The sequence below is a fragment of the Kwoniella pini genome, chromosome 1 (assembly GCF_000512605.2).
Source record: "Kwoniella pini CBS 10737 chromosome 1, complete sequence".
Taxonomy (NCBI): domain Eukaryota; kingdom Fungi; phylum Basidiomycota; class Tremellomycetes; order Tremellales; family Cryptococcaceae; genus Kwoniella; species Kwoniella pini.
In genome coordinates this window covers 1,413,394-1,439,347 of record NC_091716.1, presented here as the reverse complement: position 1 = coordinate 1,439,347, position 25,954 = coordinate 1,413,394, and the positions used below count along the sequence as shown (strand labels likewise).

At 38.8% G+C, this 25,954-nt stretch overlaps 8 protein-coding genes across 8 annotated transcripts; 3 read left to right on the top strand and 5 right to left on the bottom strand.

Moving 5' to 3' along the window:
* Positions 1 to 112: 112 nt before the first annotated feature.
* Positions 113 to 1,241, top strand: I206_100556 (uncharacterized protein; the record flags this gene model as incomplete). Its single annotated transcript, XM_019152547.1, has 6 exons — positions 113 to 178; positions 241 to 397; positions 471 to 529; positions 595 to 710; positions 777 to 1,069; positions 1,138 to 1,241. 6 exons carry the CDS (start codon positions 113 to 115, stop codon positions 1,239 to 1,241), a joined length of 795 nt encoding a protein of 264 aa, XP_019014685.1.
* Positions 1,242 to 1,398: 157 nt separating this feature from the next.
* Positions 1,399 to 2,782, bottom strand: I206_100555 (uncharacterized protein; the record flags this gene model as incomplete). Its single annotated transcript, XM_019152548.1, has 4 exons — positions 1,399 to 1,855; positions 1,936 to 2,203; positions 2,266 to 2,417; positions 2,523 to 2,782. The coding sequence occupies 4 exons, from the start codon at positions 2,780 to 2,782 to the stop codon at positions 1,399 to 1,401; spliced, it is 1,137 nt and encodes a 378-aa protein (XP_019014686.1).
* Positions 2,783 to 3,205: 423 nt separating this feature from the next.
* On the top strand, positions 3,206 to 4,935 carry I206_100554 (uncharacterized protein; the record flags this gene model as incomplete). The annotated part of the gene is made up of 5 exons (XM_019152549.1): positions 3,206 to 3,593; positions 3,715 to 3,831; positions 3,894 to 4,064; positions 4,157 to 4,270; positions 4,352 to 4,935. The coding sequence occupies 5 exons, from the start codon at positions 3,206 to 3,208 to the stop codon at positions 4,933 to 4,935; spliced, it is 1,374 nt and encodes a 457-aa protein (XP_019014687.1).
* Positions 4,936 to 5,353: 418 nt separating this feature from the next.
* Positions 5,354 to 8,193, bottom strand: I206_100553 (calcium/proton exchanger; the record flags this gene model as incomplete). Its single annotated transcript, XM_019152550.2, has 10 exons — positions 5,354 to 5,375; positions 5,438 to 5,554; positions 5,635 to 6,463; positions 6,528 to 6,714; positions 6,769 to 6,846; positions 6,906 to 6,934; positions 7,003 to 7,097; positions 7,148 to 7,210; positions 7,275 to 7,423; positions 7,510 to 8,193. The coding sequence occupies 10 exons, from the start codon at positions 8,191 to 8,193 to the stop codon at positions 5,354 to 5,356; spliced, it is 2,253 nt and encodes a 750-aa protein (XP_019014688.2).
* Positions 8,194 to 10,065: 1,872 nt separating this feature from the next.
* I206_100552 (uncharacterized protein) lies at positions 10,066 to 11,201 on the top strand (the record flags this gene model as incomplete). The annotated part of the gene is made up of 3 exons (XM_019152551.1): positions 10,066 to 10,350; positions 10,410 to 10,520; positions 10,590 to 11,201. The coding sequence occupies 3 exons, from the start codon at positions 10,066 to 10,068 to the stop codon at positions 11,199 to 11,201; spliced, it is 1,008 nt and encodes a 335-aa protein (XP_019014689.1).
* A 286-nt stretch (positions 11,202 to 11,487) lies between these two features.
* Positions 11,488 to 19,691, bottom strand: I206_100551 (uncharacterized protein; the record flags this gene model as incomplete). The annotated part of the gene is made up of 13 exons (XM_070202228.1): positions 11,488 to 12,967; positions 13,025 to 13,339; positions 13,395 to 13,529; positions 13,588 to 13,718; positions 13,778 to 15,028; positions 15,105 to 17,388; positions 17,440 to 17,660; positions 17,716 to 17,950; positions 18,013 to 18,080; positions 18,132 to 18,261; positions 18,321 to 18,399; positions 18,498 to 19,446; positions 19,524 to 19,691. The coding sequence occupies 13 exons, from the start codon at positions 19,689 to 19,691 to the stop codon at positions 11,488 to 11,490; spliced, it is 7,446 nt and encodes a 2,481-aa protein (XP_070058329.1).
* Positions 19,692 to 20,320: 629 nt separating this feature from the next.
* I206_100550 (uncharacterized protein) lies at positions 20,321 to 21,432 on the bottom strand (the record flags this gene model as incomplete). Its single annotated transcript, XM_019152553.1, has 3 exons — positions 20,321 to 20,868; positions 20,935 to 21,052; positions 21,136 to 21,432. 3 exons carry the CDS (start codon positions 21,430 to 21,432, stop codon positions 20,321 to 20,323), a joined length of 963 nt encoding a protein of 320 aa, XP_019014691.1.
* Positions 21,433 to 21,886: 454 nt separating this feature from the next.
* On the bottom strand, positions 21,887 to 25,499 carry I206_100549 (uncharacterized protein; the record flags this gene model as incomplete). The annotated part of the gene is made up of 8 exons (XM_070202227.1): positions 21,887 to 22,246; positions 22,318 to 23,360; positions 23,427 to 23,622; positions 23,683 to 23,901; positions 23,953 to 24,720; positions 24,785 to 24,933; positions 25,001 to 25,138; positions 25,202 to 25,499. 8 exons carry the CDS (start codon positions 25,497 to 25,499, stop codon positions 21,887 to 21,889), a joined length of 3,171 nt encoding a protein of 1,056 aa, XP_070058328.1.
* Between the last annotated feature and the right edge of the window lie 455 nt (positions 25,500 to 25,954).

Genomic DNA, 25,954 nt, shown 5'->3' with positions numbered 1-25,954 from the left:
TTCCACGTCATGATATCCTATTATTGACGTAAGTGTTCGTCGAAAATATATCAATAAAAGTGAGAATATTCATTCTATAACGCAACCTTTCCGGGCATACATGATAAGCATGATGACATCGTTCTATCCTACAGAAAATTTTAGCTCGGCCTCTTTTCAAAAAGCAACTTTGATACTGGTGAGTGATGTTGAGCTACCTCTGTCACCATTGCTGAATTGACATGAGTACTGTATGATTAGCCGGCTGTGTCTTTGGGAAATGTACCTCAACTTACGAATGATTTGCTGATAAAATCCCTCGGATTGAAACGAATAGGATATGTTGGAAAAGGAGATACGGTTGTACCATTTTCTGGTAAAGGAGATGAAGGTGAGATCGTAACAGGTGGATTGGAAGGTATGCTGTTTTTACATTCAAATTCTGATTATCTGAAATTATCAAACGCTTACTCAGTGTTAATCGATTACAGTATATGGTAACCAAGGTTCAGAGTTGTATGTGATACAACAACGATCACCCGTTTTGAAGGTCAGTTTTTCCTTCATCAGGACATTGTACCATCTACACAAACTGATATGAATGATTCTATACAGACTAAGAAAGACGAACATATTGCATTAATACGAGAATTTGTAATTTCAAATTCATTCGGCTCAGTTGTTATTTTAACAAGTCTGGATGCGGCTAATCAAGATGATGCACAATTACTGTAATTCAACTTGATTTTTGATCACATATCAATCCAGTCTATACTAATATTTGCTTTTTTGAATAGAACCCCACATCAACGTATATTACCACCTTCATCAATTCCTCATCCTTTAATTCAGAATTTAGAAAAATCATTACCGCCTTTACAACTTAACATTTCCGATAATATACAATTATCAAATCCATCTTCAATTTATCCACCTTTTCTTCCTTCAGCAGGTTTAACAAGAAGATTATTATCTGCATTACAAGATACTCAAACACCTCACGGTGCAATAAGTGTATGGTGTGTTGAAGGTGATAATAGGAATGATGCTATTTCTTTCGCTCAATTAGTATTGAGTCTATTGAAAATAGGTAAATTTTATAACCGATTTGTTTTCCGGATTGAAATCGGCTTGACTGATAATTGATTTGTCACACAGATGATAAAGTTCAATTAACCGAACCCGATTCTTGGAAAGGGCTTTTCGGTACTACAGAAGGATGGAGTGGTGGATCAGGTCAAGATTCTGAGCTTTACGGATAATGCAAAAAGAATATTCGCAAATTTGTATGCAGTTGATTGTCATACGCAAGATGTATACATATTAGAGTAATATGATCTGCTAATTGATTGGCAGAAATTCCTTTATGCAGAAGTGAATCGAAATATACAAAATTGAAAAAGTCAATGTAAGATAAACCTAATTTTCTCCTTTCTTTTTCTTTCTCTTCTCGACATCATTTGCTCCTGACTTTCGTTTTGACCCCACAATCTCATCATCTTCTACTTCACCTCGTACTCCAACAAGATCTCCTCCAGCTTCAGCTTGAACTTCTTCCAAAACCTTATCTGCTTTTCTAGCTTTCCTTTCTTCTCTCTTTTTCTTTTCTAATTCCTTACGATGCTCTTTAAGTTGTCTAGCTGTCCATCCCGTAGTATCGACTTCTTCCTCATATACAGGTGCCGCTTGACGAGAATTGTTCTTATTATTTGCTAGACGAGGTTGTTTGACCGGTCGAGTGGGTTCAGGAGAAGGTGATGGTGATGGAGATACCCTAGTTGGAAGGTTGAGTGTAGGTTCAGGAGCTGGAGGTGCGTTCCATGGATCGGAAAGAAGAGACCCAGTCAAAGAGAGCATTTGATTGGTAACTTGCATTCTACGTAACCATCATTGTTAGTCAGTTTCTGCATCTTCTATACTTCAGAACTGATGTTGGTATCAATCAAACGGACTCACCCAATGACTGTGAATTTGATACCTTTACCACCTTCACCTAATGATTTCCCACTACTTTTCTCTTTCCATCTACCAACATCCTCTACTACACCATTACCAAGAATGAACCCTTCTTCCTCTTCATCCTCACTATCCGAATCAGCAGCTTCATCTGTATGTTCGAATTCGTACAAATCTGTTGGAATGTGGTGAAGTGGTATAGAGACGTTGAATGTCTTGCTAAAGAGGAGTGAGAGATGAGAAGGGGATGATAGGGAATGTGAACCGTCTACAAGTATGGACAGATCAGCCATGAACATCTGCGGTCATTATGATATAACTTATACTTACACAACTTTTGCCCTATTTTTGGTGCCCATAAAATCGAGTGGAATTCAACTTCAATCACACCAGAGGGACATTCATTGATAATTTTCGAAGAATCATCGATGAAACAATGGTCCCAATGTGCAAGTAAAACACCGCCCATTTGCGGTACGTAACTATGGTAATCACGAAATTAGCATTATACCTTGTCATGTAAGACTGGAGATGTCAAGTCATTGCTGAGAATGACGAATTGAACTTTGAGGAAGCTAGATACATACCGCATAATCATACCATCTAATTTCTCTCTCACACCTTCCATCATATTCAAAGCAAATTTAGGCGGTATAGATAATCTCATACTTGATAATCTATGTTCAAAAGGTGATTTATCATTTTTTGATGACGAAGAACTTGTTATTTTTCCAACATGATCGTTACTTTTCTCTTTATGTTGTTTATGAGATTTATCCTTTTTGTGTGATTTATCTTTTTTCGATTTATGTTTCGAAGATGATGCTTGTGCGTTTGTTTGGGACATGGTGAATTTCTATGTTGATGCGTGTATGCAAGAGCTGCTTGTGTACGTCCGGCCTTCTTGACCTCGATTTTTGGTCTGGTGAATGATGCTTGACAATGCTTCAATTGGTGCTGCTGTCGTAAATGTTTCTGTTTGAACTCATTATTTATTCAGAAATACTAACGTTAGGTCAAGACCGAAAAAATATTGATAAATTCAGATTTTAATTGTTACGTCATCACTTTTAGGATAATTCATTCGCAAAAAGTTAGAAAGGTATTCTCAATATCTACTTAATTGAGCTTTCGAATTCGCAATGTATATGCATCATACTAATCCTGCCTTGAGTATCCATCAGATATCCGTATTCCATATAAGGATCATTGGAAATTTGACAATTTAGGATCTTGGTGAAGGCAAAAGGTCTCTTGTCAAATATTCAAAATGTCATTCATTCGTCCTATTTTTCCTTATCCTGCTAAAATACCATCATGGTTTGCAGGACATATGTCACGTTCTTTAAGAGAATTACCAACTTTACTTGAAAATATAGATTTAGTAATTGAAGCAAGAGATTCAAGATTACCTTTAACAAGTATAAATTCAAATTTTGATAAATTACTTTTAAGTAAAAAATCAAATTCTAATAATAATAAAAAATTAAAAGGAAAAGAAAGGGAAAAATTAATAGTTTATACAAAGAGAGATTTAGGTGAAAAAATTTATGAAAATCCTTTAAAAAAAGCTTTTAAAAATCATTTAAATCAAAATGTTTTATTTGTAGATACTAGATCTGATAAAGATGTTAAAGAAGTACTTAAATATGCTGTGCGTGAGTAAAATAATTATTGATAAACCTTTCTTATTCATCATTTCATTCAAATTTTCTTCTAGGGCTTGAGCCTCATATATGGTATTTGGCTATCAAGCTAATTCTTTGTCTACTCTAAAAGGTATAGCAAAAGAAAATGAAGAGATAATACCGGATTTAAGAGTTTTAGTTATTGGTATGCCCAATGTTGGAAAATCTTCTTTACTTAATGCTTTGCGGAGAGTAGGATTAAAAAAAGGTAAGTCATACTCACTAAATCCTCTCTTAGTATGCCATTTCTGATGATAATAGTTATATTAGGCAAAGCATTCAGAACAGGTGCAGAAGCAGGTATAACTCGAAAATTAACAGGTACAGTCAAGATATACGAATCACCAAGTGTATATGTATATGATACTCCTGGAGTCATGGTTCCATATCTTGGAAAAGGTGTTGAAGGTGCTGAAAAGGGTTTAAGATTGGCATTGACAGGTGAGTGATTATCTCACTTTATTTTTCTCCTGATTCAGTTCAAATATTATCGATAGCATCGTTACTGATTACTTTAAAAAAAACAACTTCAGCCGGTATAAAAGAATCATTATTTGAACAAGATGCAATGGTAGACTACTTATTATGGAAAATGAATAAACGACTTATAGATGAATCAAATTTAAATGATAATGACCCTAATAAACGTTAGTTTTTCTTGTGTTTTTCTTTCTAGTAGTGCTAGTAGTAAAGTAAATTAAGAACTAATGGTATTTTTAATATATTAGATCAAACATATTTATCACTTCTTCCTTTACCTTTTGATTTTAAACCAACAGATAATTTATATACTTTACTTGATGTATTATCAAATAGATTAGGATTTTTAAAAAAAGGTGGAGAAAAAGATTTTGAATCAACTTGTAATTGGTTAATAAAATCATTTAGAGAAGGTAAATTAGGTGAATTCACTTTAGATGAATTTCCAAAAGATCAATTAAAACAAAAAGAACCTAACTCACTTACAAATTATAATCAAGATCAAATAATTTCAATTCCTCAAGAAGATGAAAATGAATTGATAACAAACCATTCAATATCCAATTCAAATGATTTAGATGAAAGAGTTTCAAAAGCTGTTGAACAATATCTAATTCAATCATCTACTATAACCAATAAATCCGACCCAACAAATTCAAGTATATCAATGAATCAACAAAAGAAAGCAGATAAACGAGCCAAATTAGAAGAAAGAGATAATAAACTTCGTTTAAAAGGTATAAATGTTCCTATTCGAACATATGGAAAAAGAGGTTTAGGTAAAGGAAGTAAAACAGGAGAAGCTGGAAAATTCGCTAGAAGTAGGCGATGATCGTTTTTTTTTGAGTTCAAAATCAAATAGCATAGTATGCTCATCATTCAATTCTCATTGTTGTATTTTCTATTTTGTATCTTCTGCCTTGTATGAACATTCACCGATATGACTTGTACTAGACAGAATGAATGCTACAACGGATTGGCGCGACTTGAGGCATAAAGCATGTTGGAACGTGTATACATGACCTATTTAGAATATTGACATTTTACTTGACTATTATCGTACATACGTATTTGCATTCAGATTGACGCTGTTTAAACCACATAAGGGAAGCAATATATTGAAAAAAGAAATGGGATAGAGCAGATCTTATGAAGGGACCGAAGAGGGAGAAATTACGGACCAGAATCCGAGGGGCAGGAATGAGAGTGAAAAAGTATACCGCCTTGCCGCTTTAGGTCCACAGCTATCATTACACTGCTGGATCATAGAACCTGTGATATGATTGACTGTCAGCAAGTGAGGACTTCACGAGTAAAAGAGACTAGTGACTTACCAACAAACCAAAGCGATAGATACATACGCCATCATCATGACGAAACCTTCCAGATAATTCGTTCGACCATCTGAAATGGCAAAGTTGACCAGAAGTAGGGATACAACTAAAGTGATACTGCGAAAGAGGTTTGCGTCAGCTTTCGACTTTTGACTTGATTGACTAGTCGTTTTCTCACTGCAGGTAAATTCACTCACGTTTCGAAGTGGTCGAAAAAGAGCACCATTGGTTGACCGATGGCCCACCCGATGAGAACCAAGATAGGTAAAAGACAAAGAGACACCTGGATTGAAGATCCGACAGCGATAGACATCGAAAGATTGAGTTTGTCTTTCACCGATACGGTGACCGCAGTAATGTGTTCTACTGAGTTACCGATAACGGGAAGTAAGATAAGACCAACAAACTCCCTTGATACGTTTCCGGTTTCGGTCAAACCATCGATGGAATCAACGAGACATTCGGCAGTGAAACCGGCGAGACCGGTTACAACGGTCAACATTGTTAAAGCATACCAGAATGTGACTTTGGGCTGAACGTGTACTGTCCCATCATCGTCGATGATGACGTTGCGTTCAGAAGACGTCACCGAGGCGGCTTCGATATCTCTATCAGTCGCGGGAGGATGTAGTGACGAATCGTCCGTGTGACTTCTAGCAATTGCAGGTGAAACGGTAGTAGCGGTGGGACTTTGTCTTGTGACAATTGGAGACAGTGTTTTCTCCCCATAGGTGGAAGAGCCGTTCGCACCAACTACAGTGTTGTCCTCAGTATCAGCTTCAACACCATCTCGTTGTTTCTTTGGCTTTGATGTCACGCTGAATCGTCTGAACCTTTTGAAAGGGGATCGGCCAGATCTATCAGATCTAATGGATGATCCAGATGAAGAAGACGATGACGAAGAGGAGGAATCAGCTATGGATGAGACCCAATGAGGTCGAGGGAACACAGTTTCGTGATGTGGTGCCGGTCCGGGGAGAGGATGAGCGATCTTTTCTTTGGGGATCCGGAACAGGTATGCATGAGCTGGTGGAGATGAAATCGATATCAGTGGCGATCCAAACGATGTATCCTCTGGTACACCACTCACTGTATAGCTGGAACATCAAGAACATCGCGTATACAGCCAAGAGGATGAAACTCAATCCTCGAGACATTTTCAGAAGATTGGCCAATTCTTCACCTTCAGGCTGAAGGCCAGCTCGAGCGTCGGACACGGCTCCTCGAACGTTGGGATATGCGACATGGTATGCAGCTGGAAGTACGATAGCGAGCAACTATTCAAAGAGCGTGAGCCAAGTGACAGCTTCCAAGTAGCTCGGATAACTAACCGAGATACCCAATAAAGATATGTGCATCTGAGCACCGACAAGTGTATATAATTGTTCATGGAATCGAAGACCACCAGCCTGTTATATGACGGTCAGCTTTTTGCTCATCTTTTTTTGCACGTGATTCATTGACTCACGAAGTAACTCATACCCAATACGAGTAGTACTATGGAGTAGAGTGATCAATTTTGTCATCCCTCTTTCGATGAGTGGCGTATGGACAAGATGACTTACCATTACTAAGAATACTACCTACCATACTAGCTTGTACGATGTCGATATCACCCTTGACCAAAGCGAGGATGGCAATAAGTAGTTCCACAGCGTTACTATATTCCGCGATCAGCGCTTTTCTAAGTATGATGGTATCTATACTCACCCAAAGGAAGCATTGAGTAAACCACCCCAAGCTTCACCGACTCGATGAGCAAGTTCTTCGGTTCTGAACGAGACGCGATGTCAGGCAAGCTGACTACCGTATACACTATCACAGACGAGCCACTCACGCAAAACCCAAGCCTCCAGCTAGTGGCACAATGGCGATCAAAGAAGTAACGAAAATAGCAACTGGATCCTGATGAGTGAAGTGTAATGCCCATGAGATCGGTAAAAGAACAGGCATCGCTACTAAGAAAGGTTGAGACTTGATGGTGTTCTATGCAGTGAGGCGTATTAGCATCTTCTTCATATCGGATCTAGGAGGGCGTTACCCATGACTAGAAGACAAGGGAAGGAACTTACTCCGAAACTTTGCTTCCAAGTAGGTTCGATGATAGTCTTCTTGATCGGAGTATCTTCCCCTTCAGGCGGACCTCGTTTGGGTGGCATAGGAATAGAAACCGATAAATTCTTTAATGGAGCTAATCTATTCTTGCCACCGAGGTTAGGAGCTGAATTTGACCTTGGGGGCGGGTTAAAATCGGTCCTTTCATCGGTTTCGATGTCGGCTTCTCCCTCTTTAGAAGCATTCTCGACATTATTGGGTTTTTCAGTTGCACCAGTGATGGTGATTGAAGGCATTCTTGAGTGACCACGATTTGATCGGGGTTTCAAGATAGTCCTGGCAAACGATGATGATCTACTTTGTGGGTTTTTGAGGATACCTTTGCCATTTCTTCTGTCATCTCTTTCAGTGACATCGGCATATGTGTCATCGCCGGTGACGATGATACTGGGAGACTCATTGTTGTTGACGTTATCATTTGTGTTAGGTGGAGACCCCTTGGTGAGAGCATTTTGATCATGTGCGTTGTCCTTCTCTTCAAGAGAAGCTGTAGTGGTGTAGGTGTTGTTATTGTTGTCTATTCGTGTACTATTTACAATGGACTTATTGCTGTTATTGTTATTGGTCTTAGAGGTTATAGGGGGAGTAAAGCCACCTATATCTGGTTCAGGTTCAGAATCAATAACGGCGGGAATAATCATCGAAAGTTGGAGTGTTTCTTGTATGATAAAAATTACAAAATAGGATGTTGTTAGCTTGGCTACTTATATGCTATGCGGAGGGCAGGGTTGAATCGAGTCAACGTCGCTTTGAAAGTGGAGAAGAAAGGAAAAGAGTAAGTAGATGTAAGGGTGAGAATCAATGCAAGTTGTCAGATAAGGGATAGACACGCATTGTCAGATTGTAGGATATGTCCGATGTGCATCATGCTGTGCATTGAATTTGTACAGTGTAGTTGATTGTACTTCTATGGTGAAATAAGTGATTTAATGGTATCGTGACATTGTCTTGGCATTCATCATAGCGTGTTCGAGAATTCCAGGTTGACGCTTTAGGCCAAGCCAAGCAGCAAATTGTGTCAACCCACGTGTATTTGATCATAACACGTGTCGAAGCAAAATACCGAGGTATTGTAAGCTTTCTTTCCTTCGCGACTGAAGTCAATTGCTTTCAGCTGATTTCTCAACAAAGTCAGAATGACTACAACATAGTTGGGGATGCAGGTACCATTGATCATGAAGTCATGTGAATGAATAGCCACATATTGGTTGAGATGCAAGGGAGCAAATAGAAGATTAAAACGCCAAGTACCGCTATCTACCGTGCCTCATCGGTCTGAACATGAAGTGGATCCTCCTGATGAACAATTGTTCAGCGCCAATCTGAATGCGTACAAGCAAGTTACTTATTCTCAGCATACATGTGCGTAAAATACCAAGCAAATTAAAAAGACCTCGAACTTTTGTTATCTTAATAATAGCAACGTTTACGGGATTTCTTTCAGTTATTCCACGTAATCGGTCGATCTCAAATAGAGATGGTAAATTACGTTATTGCCAAGATCAAAAGACTGCGTAAACCCCTTTGATCTTAAATACGGAATCAATTATCATTTCTATACTTAGGTTTGTTAGGTGTATTTCTATAAGTACGATGCTTTTAATTGAATTCTCACTCTATAATTGTACAGCAATGTTCTGGAATTATTCAATTCGTCTTCTGATGATGAATTATCAATAATAGAGCACGATATCACCTACATGCAAGAGTTATATGGTGATTTGATTGACACAAAAGAATGCATAGCGATATCAGATAGCTTAGACAAGGATACCCGTCCCAGAGTGGTAAGTGGAGAGAAAGAATGCAAAGGATTAAACAAGGAATCAATGTTTATTCTTGGCACGGATTTTCGGTCCTTTGTTATTTTTATCGTGGGATTACGCCTGAACACTAAACAATTTGATGATCCAAGGAACAAACAATTCAGGGATTAAAATACCAAAAGAAAATGCCAAAATGGTTTCTAATTTTTCTTGGCATTTTATCGCGAATTATGGAATCAAATTTCCAAAAATATCTTCAACATTTGAGTGATATTCATATACTTGGTTTGACTTCTCTATGCATGTATATATCTAAGCTGAACATCTCTTCTTTAGTCTAACATTCACAGTCTATGCTGATACCCTTGCAATTCCATTTTGGGGTTAAAGAAATATTTAGAAAATCCCAGAGTTGAAAACCGACGTATTTTGGGCGTGATTTCCAAATTTAGCCAAGACTTTAGAATATCCTTTTTGAAAGAATAAATAGACTCCTCTTAAATAGATCTATGATCGTTGTTACTTGAAAGACGGGAACAAGTATCATTGCCAAGACAATTTTTCATTTCTCTTCCTTTTCCTTATTCTTTCTCATCATACATAAATACAATCTACGTCTTCTTTTCTTACTTTATTCAAGTATATTTTATTCCCCCATTAACTTTTATATCATTTATCAACTTCTCATTATTCAATATCAATAAATAACTAAAATCAATCATACAATCAAGTAAATAAACAAACAAGATGACTACAGCAGGTCCATCAATTCAACGACATTCTCATTCACCTCATCCTCATCCAATTCAAACATACCAACAACAATATAGACATCATCCATATGCTCCACCTAATTTAAAAAACACTTCTTCCTCTTCAAGATCTTCTCAACAACGTTCTTCACCTAACGCTAATGGAGAATTACCTCCTTCTCCACCTAGATCAAGAAGAGATGCAAGTGAAACTCCAAGTATAGGATTAGGTGTAGCTTTTGGTGGTTCATCAGGTGGAAAATGGTGGGATGAAGAATTAGTGAGTTGCTTCGCATTTCAGTAACACAAAGACAATAATACTAATCAAACGAAACGTAGCCACCTCCTCCAGCTTCTTTATCAAGTATACTTGATTCATTCCGAAAGTCAGGTGAAGGTGATAGAGAATTATTACTAGCTATACTAGGCGCCAAAAAAGCCGAGGAAGAGGTAAGTCCTATCATTTATCGAACTACTTATTTCATTCAGTAATACTAATTTGTCATTTAACCTCTTTAGAGATTATCAGCATTAATTCAAACTAGATTAACTATTCTTCAAGCTCGACTTTCATTACATTCTACTGCAGCTTCTTTATCATCTTCACCATCACCACCAGTACCAGTGTTAGAAAACGGTACAATTCTTAATTCTTCAAATGTTCAATCCAATAATGAAATACCTTTACTTGTTGAAAGAACTCCTTCATTAACTTCTTCAAGAGGTGAAGGAAGTTCTTCAAGTGGTATGCCTTCTCCACCTTTACCTAATCAAACAGGATACGTACAACCTCCTCCTTCAGTTCAAATTAATGGAAATGGAAATGAAAAAGAACAATCACATTCAATTGGAGGAAGAGGTTATTGGCAATTACCAAGTTTACAATCTTCTATTCGTGGACCTAATAATATTCAAAATAGATCACCTAATGGTATTAATGAAAGAGTATTACCACTTGCTCCAATTAGAGAAGTTAGAATTGAAGATAGAAGATTTAATGTAGAAAGAAATAATTCAGGTTCAATTTCACCTAAATCTAATGAAAGTGATTCTAAAAGATCTTCATCAGGTTTAGAAATGTTATTAGATGCAGGTAGAGTAGTTAACGAAAGTTCAGAGCGAGATCATTAGGATTTTTTATTTATTTCATACTTAGGTTGTAATTTTATTATTTATACAAATTGTCAAATAGCGATACCAGTTGTTAAAATGAAATATTATTTTCAAATCCAAATTCAAAAAAATAAACCAAAGCTGCACTTTCGTTTCGAAGTTTCGTAACTATATACAACATGGAAAGCAATTATTCAAAACACCAAACAAAAATGCATAATTCATCAGTTATATACACATATATATTACAACCAAAAAACAAGTATGCGAACAAAAACACCCTCATCCCCTTGATAACTGTTGTTTAAGAAATTTCAATAGGTTCATCTTGACTACTATTTAAATTTAGATCTTTCATAATTCTTGCTTTTTTCGGACTAATTTGAATTTCAACTTCCAAATCATTTTTATTTTTATCTTTATTTTTAGGTATTATTTTTTTACCTTTATATTCTTCAATTGGAACAATTTCATAATCAGGTTTATTTAATAATTCTAATTTTCTATTATTAAAAATTATTTTATCAATTGTATCTAATGCTAATAATCTATGTATATGTACTTTTTTATTTTGACCATATCTTCTAATTCTACCAATTGCTTGAGTTTCAATTGCTCTATAATTTAATAAAGAATTTGTAAATAATGGACCTAAAAAAATTACATGATTTGCAATTGTTAAATTTGATCCTGCTGCACTTGCATCATTTACTTTTAATAATAAAACTCTTGCTGATTTTAAATCTTCTGAATTAGATTGTTGAAATTTATCTAATGTATTTGCTCTTGTTTTAACTGATCCACTTAATGTAACATGTGAAATTTTACCAGAATTTAATGCTTCAGAAACTTTTGAACTTAAATCTTCCCATTGTAAAAAAACTAAAATTCTTTGATTTGTTGGAATTGAATGTATTAAATCAACTAATTTTTGTAATTTTGCTCCAAATCTTCCTGAATTCAATTCTCCTTCTATACCTAATGATTTTACTTTAACTATATTTGTATGTCTTACTGCAGAATGACATTCAGATCCTTTAACACATCTTTGTTGATTTGCTGATCGTGTCATACATTCTAAACATGAAACATGTCCACAACATGATAAAACTGACATTTCTTTTGTGGGGTCAGTTGAAGGTTTATGTCCACATTCTGAAGCTTCTAATACAGCTTTAGCTTCTGATCCATTTCTTTGCAACTTTCTAACCACTTCGAAAAATCTCAAAGATCTGACTCTAGCAACTAATTCTTTTGATAATCTTCTAAGCACATGAGTTTGTTCACGTAATTGCCATTTGACATCGTCAACTTTTCCACCTTTTTCAACTTTTGCTGATTTTCCATTGACAGGTTCTTTAGGTACAACTCCATTGACAATTCCACATTTCGCCATGACCTTGAGTAGACGTTCGGCAGCTTCAGAATCTCCTTGATGTTTAGCTGGATCACTAGAATCATTTACCCATTCTTGGAAAAATTGTTTTCCTTCTTCACCAAAGCCACCTTTCTTTTTAATCCAACAGTGCAACGCCACGGCTTCGTTGATCGATCGGTATAAATCTTCTTCACACCCTATGAGCTGTTTACTTCTAGTTCCAGTGATATGTTCACAAGCTTCTTGAGCTGACTTGGCTTCTCCCTTTTTGTCGGTCAAGTCTAGAGTGAAATGGCAACATCGCTTGAGCAGAGCTTCTTCAGCTGTTTTTGAATCGACCAGCGCTTCTTCCAATCGAGCATTTCGATCTCCTTGAGTAACATTTTTAAATTTGGTTTCTCGTCGACTAAGGTGCATCATCTTACTCAGCATACATCTCTATTGTATCACGAGAATCACTCACGCTTGCATTTCCAGAGCTTGTAGATGATGCTCCAATTCAAGATATACCGCACCTTCGGAAGCAGGTAATTTAATATCGTGAATATGCTCTACGGTGGGTATTTCATCTATTTCAGCGATATTTTGCCTGACAAATCCATTTAAGAATTCTTGTGCTAAGTCATCTCTTCGTTTATGCCATGCTCGCGAATGGATCTCTCTGAAAGCATGGAATTTTTCGGCTTGAGTTTGCTCTTTTGCTCTAGCTTTTTGAGCTTGAGCATTACCTTCAGCATCATCCGGTGTACCAAGATGAATACCCATAAAAGCGGCAATACTACCATATCGAAATTAGCTCTACTCATTGAGGACTTTGGCTCATCTTAGCTCACCTTCGAATAGCTGGGAAATCGCTAACTGGTGGAGTACCAGATAAAACCCATTTGTAGCAAGAGGACAATCTCAATAAAGCAGCGAGTGATTTCTTATCGAGGTAGGTGAATTCATCCGCTATGACTCGTCGGAAACTGTCAAGGACAACTATGTAAGCTATACGCTTCAACATCTATTCGCCAGCTGACTCACCGGAACATATGCATGACAGGACAAGATAATCTTTGATAATTCTCATGAACGCTTGTACTTGAGAAAGATTCCGTTCCTTTTGCTTTCCTAAATGTAGGTATAGGTACAGCAGCCAATTCATCTTCGTCCTCCTATTGAGCTCGATTCAATAGCTATATTTTCACAAACCATTTTAGCTGTAACGACTTACAACTTCTTCTTCTTCTCCTTCAGAAGCTTCCCATTTTTCAATATCTTCCACACTAGTTTTATTATTACCCTTCTTTTTAGAAGCTCCGACATCATCATATTTATCTCTATAAGCTTTTCCTTTCATTCTCTTACCAAACTCAGATGTTTTATGGGCTTCTTTCTTCTTTTCACTTTCTTCTTTCATTTTATTTTGATATTCTTTCATGTGTTCTTGTAATGTTTCTGAACCTTCTTCAGCTAAAATTTTAACTTGATCCCTTAAAGTAGAATAAGCAGTTTCCAATCTATCCGAAAAGAATCTTCCACCTTGTTTATCGTTTAACCATTCTTGAGGCTGAGAACTCAAATATTCAAATCTTTCCCAATATCCTTCAGCTTCAAATATCTCAGATGCCATAACTATTATATCTGCTTTTGCTAAATCTGAAATAGATTTTAATTGAAGATCTCGAATATTTTGAATCACAACAATGTTGAATAATTTTCCAGTAAATCTCGTAATTTCACTTGGCCATTGTTTACTCAAATGTCCCGGGACAACGATCAATGTAGCTTTCAAATCGATTAACCCACTTGGGGCAGGCTCTGGGGCTGGAAGATTCTTCGACTCTGCGATGAGCGCAAGGGAAATGATTGTTTTACCATAACCAACTTGATCCGCTATGACACCTCCTCTTGTCATTACTGGTCTTTCAGCTTTACCTTCAGCTCTCCATCCTAAAGAAGGTAGAGCAGCTTCGGAAATCTCTTCTTCAACAAAAGTATGAGTTTTACCCGTGGCTGCTTCTTGCTCTTTCATCCACCATAATGATCGAAGTTGTTCTACTCTCAAAGGCAGCTTGAAACCTTTCGGCTGAGCATGTTCTGGATCTCGCTTGTTGCTGGGTAAAATGAACACTCGAGGTGGTTCAGGTACATCAGCTACTTGATCTGGAGTCAATCTCCAAGAAAGCTTGATTTGACCTTTGTTCGAGTTGGCAGGCAATCTTGAAAGAGCTCGATGAGCAAGAGATACAATGTTAAGACCAATTCGGAAGGATCCAACGTCGTTGTCGAGTCGTAATTGAACAACAAATGGAGGGGGTCGATTCTTGAGAGCGTGCTCGTATCGACCAGCTTCAAGTTTGTCCTCGAAAGCAATTATAGTAGCTTTAGTTTTTCCGCCATTCTTGTTCAGCTTTCCAGCTTTCTTAATCCAATGAAGCTTGGGTGGTCGAGGCGCACATCTCTCACAAGCTGTACCTTCAGCCTACATTCATGTAATCATCATCAGCTTCAGATCCGTCGCGTTCAATCAGGTATAAAACACAGAAACGACCACTCACGTCAACATCGGCCAAAGCTGTCCATTTCCTCAGCCCATCCAAGGGCGGAAGTCGCTCCGTGATCCAAGCGAGGTTGGAGAAAGTTGCGTTTCCTTGATGTAAGAGGTCGATCTCTCCCCATGCATTGGGTCTCCACATACTTTCCGAATGCGCCGGATCAAGAGGTACTCGACAAGACAACAATGCTGAAGCATGAGTACATCCCTCGTTCGAAAGATTGACTGAAACCGAATTGGCCGAAGATGGGATGGCAAACGTAGCAGAATCTCTCTTGACATCTTGAGACAATTGACCTTGAGGTACCACAGCTATTGTATTACCTCCTACTGCTGTCAAGTGAGCTTGATCGCATACAACCCATCCACCACGTATATCAAGTCGCACTTTTTGGTGCTCTTTTGAGTTTTCTCTCCATTTCGGTTCGAGAACAGCTATGACTGCTCGTTCTGTACCGAAGTCTAACCTTTCTATCGACGTAGAGAAAACATAAGAGTCATCTTCCGATTCTCCACATCTGGTCGGGTCTAGGAAGAAGTACATTTGAGCTAGACCTTTGTCGGCTGAGTCCGAGTCCTTTTTGTGGAGGGATAACATAGCTTGTCCACATCTTGGTAACAGCGTGTATATTCCTGACAATTTCCGATCGAGCGCCACTTCAGCTTCTTCAGGCAGGACAAATTCCACTTGAGACCATCTTTGTGTCGTTTCTAGGCCAGCTTGTAGACCCAACGCAGCTTGCCATGTAGGTACCAGTTCTCCTTTACCGTTTACATCGACTTGGAATGATTGTCTAGAAGGTATACAGAGTTCCCACGGTCCACATAGTACATCTTGACCGTTGATATCGAACCTCAATCGAGCGACGGGATGGAGAAGTAAAGCTCGAAGTCGACTATTGTTATTTTCAGTAGTTGGAGCTTTGATAGTCAAACGCCATTCAGGTGTTTGGCCTTGCAAGAACAAATCTAAGGTCGCGTTTGGAGCTTCGTATACAGCTGTCCAAGTGTATTGTCGTTTCAGATATCTGAATCGGAATTCAGCATCTTCGATTCCTCCTATGACAGCTTGACTCCATAGTTTCCAGTCTCTCTCATCTACTGTTCCTTTACCAAGCTTCTTTGCCTTCTCCCTGACGATCGATAGTGTCGATAGGTTGACGCCGGCGATCTTCACTCGCATCGGTAATAATTCCTTGAATTTCTTTTCGAACTCTGTAGGCTCTACTCTTACATTTCGACAAGGGACGTAATAGTGATCCGGTCTACCCCCACACGCTTTACAAGCTCTGTATTTACACTCCGAGCACTCTTCGATAGGCGAGGCAGTACCAGACTGACCTTCACACTGGCAATGCTTCGAAGATCTTTCTGCCAGATCCAGGATTTCTCTCAGATCAGCTTTTGATACTTTAGCTAGATCTAAATCATGTCTTTCCAGATTCTTTTCTCCTACGATTCGCTTGGAAACCAGATTATCATTGATGGCGGCTTCTTCTTCGATCTTGGCTGCGTCCGCAATAGCATTCTGACCGGCAGAAATTCTATCTACAGCGATTTTCAGAGCCGCGAGCATGGAAGCACCTACTACGGTAGTAGTCATGGCATTTCCAGCAAGATCAGCCAATTGATCTTCATTTTCACTTGTCAAAAGTAGTTCACGGACCGGTATACCTTGAAGAGCAAGCGCTTCTCGACCTGTGACTGGTCCACCTCGAGTGGTCACCCAAGGGATCATATTTGGGGTGAGACAAGATGCGAGAGCAGTTTTTGAAGATCCAGCTTGTCGATCGACATTTTGACTGACATTCCAGATGCACGCCTTGAAACCCGAATCAGTGCCTTCTTTGGCCATTCGCAGAGTCGAAATTTCCAGCAAATCCAATACTCTTTCCGTTTGAGCAAGCAGCCAATCATTCCAGGTCCAATCTAAACCTTTACATACTCCGGCTTCTTGCCATGAGGTGAGTGGTCGTAAGATACCCAAAGCTTCATCTTGTCTTGCACGATGATGTCGAGATTCGCATCTACCCCAGTCAGTCGCCTTTCGCTGGGTTCCATCCTTTTGCTCTTTAGCAGAGGCGAGATCAAGACGAGCTCGGTGGATGTTGGGATCGTCGGTATGCAATAAGAAAGCTTCGAAGGGCGATGACCATGGTCGTCGTAAGGCCTTGACCACAGTGGCCCATTTGTCAGCAAGGTGCGAACTGTCATTTTTCTTGCAGGGCGTCGCGAAGAGGTAAACTCGGGTACGAGTATGCGGGATGTAAAATTCTTTTGTATCAAGTCTAACAAGGTGGTCAGCTTTCAGTCTAATTTGAGTAGACTTTTCAGCTCACCGAGTGAATTGGGCATCATAGTCAATCTGGGCGAAATACCCTACGACTTTATCCCAAGGTGCATTGCACACATTCTCAAGAATTACCACAGGTGGTTGATGCTTTTTGACCCATTGCAACATTCCTCTGAAGGTTCTACCCGATTCACCATTGGCATCAATGTCTTGTTGCACGTTGTTCAAATTGGAGTAATCGACACAGGATGTTCCTGCGATAAGAATCTACGATCACCGATGTCAGCTGTTTGCTAAGCGAAAAAGGACTGAAATAGCTCACGTCAATATTACCAGGTACTTCTACTAATGATCCATAAGCTGTATGAGCCTTTCTTTTTCCTAGCTCGGTGACATCTCTAAACAGTATAGGCGGAGAGAAGTTTCGCTCGATATAAGCCTGCTTGAAGGGCTCAATTTCGCATGAAAAGACATGGTCAAACGAAAGAGTAAGATCATGTTGCGCTTTGATAGCTTTGGCGATCATGTTGAGAGCGAGAAGGGGTGATTCGGTACCTCTACAATAATCATGTTTAGCTATGTTCGGACGTAGAAGGAAGACATGATTAGCAGTACTCACGAGCACATGGTAGCCACTCTCAACTTTCTGCCATTCAGCCTCTTCACCAATTGTACAATATCGGGCATCTGGACGAGGCGTTAGCATATATTTCAAGAGCAGAAGGAATATCAACTCACTCTGGAGACCAGATGATCAAACATAATTTCAATATCGTTCATAGGGGGAAGGTCTTCGCTCATATTCTTTATAGCATGCCTAATCTCCAACTTCTGCCCAAGAGGTTTGACACCAGTCTTGTAACCGTTACTAAACCATTTAGATGATAAGCTTACGACTGAAGAGGAAGGGGCCAGAAAGTGACTTACAGGTTGACTGGAGCCTTCTTAGGTGCTTTGACCTTGATAGTCCAGCCTCCAACTTTCCTAGCAGTGGACTTTGGCACCTCTGGATTTCGAAGATGGTTTATCAGCTCTCCCTCATGCGAAAAAGCAGTCCAGGAAGGTCAAGGGATGGTGAGAAGAATGTTATTCTATAACACTCACCTTCCTCCGGTTCATCTTCATCTTGGTCATCTTCCACTTCACTCTCAGCTTCAGACTTGAAATCTCCATCGTCATCGTTAGCAGCTTTATTATCTTCCGCTTCATCTTCCATAACAAAATCACTTCCCGCATCATCATCGCTGGAAGGCTGTTGTTCATCTTCATCAGGACTTAACAATTTCTGTCGTTTGGCTGGAGGTTCTTTCGTAACTTTTTTGACAACCGTACTAGACTTTTTAGGGACAGATCGTTTTGGTGTTGATGTATTTGAAGAATTGAGGATTTCAATATCAGATGAAGGATCTGGAGTAGGTATAATATTTTCTTTATCTCTTATTGTTGTTGGAATTGATGTAGAAGGTTTATTTGAAGATTTCTTATCAAGTATAGTGAAAAATCCCTTTATACCTAATGAAGGATTAGGTTTATTATTTTTAGGTGAAATTGTATTTAAATGTGCATTGGTCTTTGCATTTTTTGCTCCATTTATGGAATTATCCAATTTCATTTTCGATATTAGGGAATTTGATTTTATCAAGTTTGATTCGTCTGAAGATTTTGACGAAGTTAGGATTTTAGCTGGCGAAGAAGCATCTTCATTGAATGAAGATGACTTGTTTTTCAACTTCGACAAAGCTTCATTACCTAATATAGATTCCGCTCCTGGTTTTGTAGGATTTTTAGTGTAAAATGAAAGTACAGGTGGATCATCATTTTCAAATTGTGAAGCTTGTGTCCAAGATCTATCTTTTTTTGAATATCCAGTCCAATGTATCAAATATTCTAAATTCTTCTTTCCTCTAAATTTAATATATCTTGAATCAACTATATATTCAACTTCATATTCTTCTTCTCCCAAGTCATCATCTTCATCACCATCTTCATTCTCTGATTCTGAAGCTGGTACAGAAGTTGGTGGTTCTGATTCAGGTGATAATGACAATGCAATCTATCGAACAAACAAAAGATGTGATTTTATCAGCTTGTTCAACTAGTCAAAGTCAATGATAGTTAATTACAACTTACTCTTTTTCTCTTAACTCCATTTGCAGGCGCGGTTTTCAATGGTCTGATTGAATCAGCATCATCATCATCACTGTCAAGTGTGAGGTCCACTTCTGCAATCTTCCTTTGCGATGCAGATCTCCTGAGACTTGCTCGAGCTGGACTAGCTGACGGAGAAGCAATAGCCATGTTGATTAAGGGAAATGGTCAATTGACCTAAAACGAAATGAATAGTGTATCCCAAGATTATGCGGATATCAAAGGCAATAGAAACATATAAGAGAGTGAAAGAATGAGTGGTGTACTGAGGATCTTACTCTCAGTCTAGTCAATGAACAATGTTATGTGTAATGTTCAGAATTGTGATGAAAAGTAAAAGTAGAGTCGCGTCAACCTGTTTTTAATTAATGCTGAATATCGCGTCGTGCGAATCATTTCAACCTGCTAAAAAGTAATGTTCCGGTTCGCGTATTGTAATTATATTATTATATAATAATCCCCTGATTAGCCATTTCCCTAATCCCTGATTTAGCTCAGTCCTAGTGATTTGAAATGATAGATTTGTGATCTATAAATGCATATGCACTCATAGCAAATACAGGCATTCCTCTAAGGGCGTACAGATCAATGCTTCAAGCAAGATTCATATAATAGCAATACATGACAGACATAGATACTCAATAATAAAAGTGCATGAGATGCGATTAAATGTTATATGAGCTTTAATTATTCATTAAAAGGTACTTATTTAGTTTCCATATTCTAATGGATGACATTCTTCATCTTGCCCTTATTATGGACTTAATCTGAAGTCAAGACTACCAAGGAGCTTCAAATCTTCCATTATCATTTGCACCACCTTTATCTTTTCCACCTAATTCACCACCCATTTTTCTTTTACTTTTAGATTTTCTACCACCAAGAGCTTTATATCCTTCTCTAGCTTGTTGTTTTTTTTCTGAACTACTTAATCCTCCACCTCCATCAGAATCATCTTGAATCCATTTTGATGCATTTCCACTACCTAAACCTTTATAACCATGTCCATTATTTGGTGTATTATATCCAGAAGTTTGTAAACTTGAAATATCAACTCTACGTGAATCAATTTCAGTTTCATTAGTTGGATCTGTTCTTTTAAATGTAATTTTAAATTGATTACGCCAATTTTTTTTTGATTCAATTTTTGTCCAAACTGGTTGTGAAGAATTTGGTAAATTAGGTTGAGGTAATGAAGATAATCTAGGTTTTTTATCATATGGATCAAAAAATTCAATTTCATTATTAACTTTACGAGTTTTACCTCCTGGTGAATCTGGTAAAAGTAATTTAGGTAAAACTAATGCTCGATTATGTAAAAACCATACTATTATTATTTTATTCATTTCGAATCAGCTTATATACTCTTTAAGATTCCCAGTGAACTACTTACCATAATTTAAAGTAGAAGATTTGTGCCATCTTTTACAAACTCTATTACATCTTGCTAAAGCTCTCACATCAAGTTGTATGAATATTCTAACTGATATATGAGTGGGTAAAGTTCGTAACTTTTCAAAACCAACACAATCATAAATTATCAGTTTCCTTTCTTACCCAATCCGCATTCCATGAAAACCTCGAATCAACTTACAGGATCTTTTGTATTTTTGCCACCAAGTGATCTAGGTAATCTTTGACCTAATTGTAATCCTCTTGAGGAAGTAGTTGTAGTTGGAGTAGAAGGTCTAGTACCTTTACCAACTTGTACTAACTCATCACCTTCATCATCTGTTGTTGTTAATTCACCATCTGAAAAAGGTATAGGTGATCCACCTCTTGATGAATCTAATTCATTATAATTTGATCCAGGTGTATGTGGTTGTTGATGAATTTGTTGTGAAACGTGTAAATTTTGTAAAGCTGTATGAAGTAATGATGAAGTTGACATTTTTGATTATTGATTCTTCATTCAATTATGATATGAGCTTGTATTCTGTTTATTCGATACAATTGATATGAAAGTCAAGATGAAAAGTGAATTAAATATCAACCAATCTAATGCATCGTAAATCCTGTGCGTATGTGAAATTGGGTTGTATATATTTTACAGTACGAAGCCTAAAAAGCTCCGATGATGTCATCGCAATTTTCGTCGTATGTACTGGTAATTCAACAACGTACAGTGGTTAAGCGGCTGTACATTCAATGAACAATTATTATGCATTATTATATTATTCATTAATCAATGTGTATTATGCATACACTTTCAATCCATGATAAGGGAGTCGTCAAAAAGTCATATCAAACGTCATACAAAGATTCACTATCATTCCTACTATCATTCCTACCATCTAACCATCTAACAAATCGTCATACATTCCCTCAGATCTACTAGAATTGTATCACTCCGCTCCGCCAAGTTTCATGAGTGCCTTCAAACTTTTAGCAACTCCGAAACTTGCACTAGCAATTTGTTGTCTAACGGTTTTTTCAAATCCACCTTGTGAACCTTGTTGTGAAGCGTTTTCTTGAGCTTCACTCAATTTATTCGTATTACTAATCAAGTCTTTCAATAATCCATCTCCTTCCCCTCGTAATGAATTTGGTAAAGCATTTGAAGATACTGCTACTATCGATGAAGCTATTGCTATCACCTCTGAAAGGTGTTCATTCAATGCAGAAGGTGATGAGTTTGTACGTATTGCTGCTAATAGGTTTTGTATCGAGTTGACCAATGCGGACGATTGAGCATTTAGGTATGGCTAAAACAAGTGAAATCAGCTTCGGCACCTTTTTCTTTCGAATACGAATGCTTCGTCATATATGAACTCACCTTTAGATCCTCCCATTCCCTTGCATCATCGATATCATCTCCCTGCTGGTCATCAAACTGATCCTCATTGAACTCGTCGACATGTTGTTCTGGCTCTCCATTGAATCCTCCTGCACCGCTGCTGCCAGTTTGATTCGAATTCAGACTTTCCCTTCCATTTGCAGAAGTAGGTTGGAAAGATCCCGATCTAGGCTCTACAAGTGGTCCGGAGCTTTGATTACCATTTCCATCTGACATCATTGACGATTTCCTTTCTAAATCGAAAGAATCAGATCTACCCATCGAGGAAGTTGATTGGAAAGAATTTATTCTGAGAGCAGCAGGAGCCGGTCTTCCAAGTGACGATGAGGGTGCTGTTGAAGGTGTCATTCCTGAACCATTCAGCCGATTTCCTGTGGGGGTACCTCTTGATGATGGTGTATCATTTGATGGTTGTCGAACCAGAACCGGAGGGTTTTGTGCTACCATCGCCGGAACAGGGGATGATCTTGCTTGTTCATTCAATCTATCCGAACTTCCATATTCTCTATCCCAGTTGCCATTAGCAGTCTTCGCATCTCTATTGACCATATCTTTTATGCTCATTGAGCTTCTTCTCCTGGTCATGTCTCGATTTTGATTTGACCTTCGAATCTTTAGCAGCTTGATTATTTCCACTACATTGGTACTAAGGTGTCCTGCTGCCGCGTCAAGGAGGGAGACAGGGGAAAGTCCAGATGCCATGGCGTGGTTCCTTGCTGCTTGCATCAGAGAGTTGAGTCTGTTTGTCGATTCGTATTTTAGTGATTCTAACCTCGACACATCCACATCCAGATTGGGTTGAGCTTCGAAAGCCTTCACATCTTCTCCGATATCTGTTATGGCTTCTACGATAGCTTTCATAGCTGGAAGTACACCTGACGGTTGAGAGGATCGAGCGGCTTGCAACAACCCGTCAATAGCATTCTGGAAGGCAGAAACGCTTGTGTCGGCGATATTACCATCTGCAGATGCGGGCAGGTGATCATCGGTAAGCGGCTTAGACACGAACATGGTGGAGGTAGCTAAAGGTGTGTCAGCATATATAACTTTCTCTCTACTACCCTAGTATATATTGTGCAGCAACTGACCCTTCAGATTACGCAGCTCTATCCTGACAGCATCGAACTTCCTCTTATACTCCTCCACTCTAGCTTCCATTTCATTCATCCCCATGGCGTCCTGCTCTCTTTCCTGCATGAGCTCGTCGTTCCTCATTGAGAGGGCGTTGAGCTCGTCCACAAGAGTATGCAGCTCCATCTTCATCTCAGAAACAGCTTGTCGAGACTATATCTTATCGTCAGACAAGCAGACTTGCCATATCAAGGAATTTGTCATATAACTTACTTCTGGACCCGATGAGTTCCCTTCCATATTGGCTTTCTCATCTTCCAATCTCCTATACTCGTCTTCCAGCGATTCATATCGATCTCTCCATTGAGCGATCTCCTCTTCCGCCGTGCGTGATGTTTGTTCCGCTCTTTGTTTAGACGCTTCTACAGCATCCTTCGCGAGGTCCAGCTCATGTTGTATTGAACGCAACGCAGATGCGTGTGTTGCAGCTCGCTAAATGTCAATGTCAGCTAATCGTGCAGTATGTGTCGATTCATAGCTCACCTCCTTCAGACCCCTTACTTCCTCTTCCCATTCCATCCTGCGCTCTTTCTCCGAAGCTTCCGCTCGCCTCGCTTCATCTCGCTCTCGCTCAGCACTAACAACCTTTCTATCTAATCCAGCTATTCTGAATTCATACTCCGCTCGCAGTTTTTGTTCCCGCTCTTCATCCCATCCAGTTTGCGCAGCTAACAATTTCGATTTGTTTGTGACATTCGAAGAGAAGGACATTCTATCGTAGTACACTCGATCATCCGCTGAGGCTGGGGACATCAACTCATTTGTCGGTTGTGGGGTTTTAGATCTTTCCCTCTCGTTATCTCGATTATTGTCATTATACGATGCTCTACTATCTCTGCCTGCGGAACTCCTACTTGCAGGCCTTGACGATGATCTACTCTGATGTTGATCCATCATTTGACTATCCCTTGCATAGGGTACTTCGATTTCTTCTTCTCTCAACCTAGATTTGTTGGGTACGACGACATCACTCGTAGTTCCCATAGGATTCGCTTGAGGTCCTCTACTCGTGCCTTCGTCGAGCACCTCACGATCTTGATCCCTAGAAGGTCTCGAGCGATGGCTGCTTTGTGACATACCTCGTGAGCCTTGACGTTGATGCTGAGAACTAGAAGATACGAGACGAGCATTAAGAGCTCCAGGCGGTGGAGTTGGATTTGTGCGGTCGCGGAGAGATTGAGATGAGGAAGTTTGTGAGTAAGGAGGTCGGGTCGGTCCAGGTGCAGGTGGTGGTTCATCATATTGTCGGTCCTACAGGTCATCTGTCAGCCTTTCAAGCGCTTTCAATTGAGACGAATGATGATGATAGACTCACTTGGTCTTCAAACTCGGGATACCTTCTTTTTAATTCGTAAAAGACATCACTGGCTAAATCCTTAAATCTATTCTTGGGCAAGGTAGCAAGCTTCTGTCTAGCTTGATTCCGCTTTGGATGAAAGTCTTCTCTGACAGGTAAGAAGGGGACTATCGAGGGGGAAATAATTGTTATCAGCTTGCTGTGGTCCAGTATGAGTGGTACAAATACGCTTACGATTACCATCTGGTTCCCCATTATCAACAGCGATACGTCGCATTAATTCATCATAAACATCTGTTGATAGTTCTTGGAATTGCAATTTTGTTAAACGTGTCAATTTCTCTCTTGCCGATGCTCGCGAGGTTGGTGATTCTTAGATTGTCTGATTAGCTCGACTGTGTCGCTATACTATTCAAAGAGTAGAGTTGGACATACCTTTTTCAATCCAAGAAGCTAAAAATTCTTTCAAAGCTCTCCAGTGTACTCTAGCTATTTCTCTACTTTCTGCTTTCTTGTCACTACTTCCTCCTCCTCCTCCAGGTGGTCTCAAACCACCATTACTTCCTCCATTCATACTTCTTGATGCACTTCCGTTAACTACGCCAGCTTGCTGAGCGAAGCCTACAGACGATGTTGAAGGTTGTCTACTTGGTTGTCCATATTGAGTATATCCTACAGAAGAGGCTGTTGTTGGTGAAGACGGATAAGAGGGTTGTCCAAATCGTGAAGCCATCGGTAATCATCAATTTCTACCTGTATCTCACTATTCCCCAATGGTCGCTTGGTAAGATATGTTACACTCGCTGTCTAAATATCAAATGTCTTTATTACTGTAAATGTGTTTTCACTGATTCATGCTGCTTTTGATATTTGTTACGTATTGAGTATTATGTGCTTGAGAGTAACAGTTAGAGTAGTGAATTGTTATCTTGAATTTTCTGATATTCGTATATTTGATTGAGATAATCTCACAATTGCAAAAATGTGAAACTAGATCTTCAAAGTTGTATAGGCGCACGGTCCTCGCAGTAGCAATAATGTAAATCAACTAAGACCCTTATTGTTTGTTCCTCAAAAAGTTATACTAAGGATTATTTCAAACAAGCGAATTGATAGATAAATTTGCAAGTAATTGTGACGACTGTTACACGTCAAGGATGACAGAAGAGTCCGAATGTGACAGAGTAG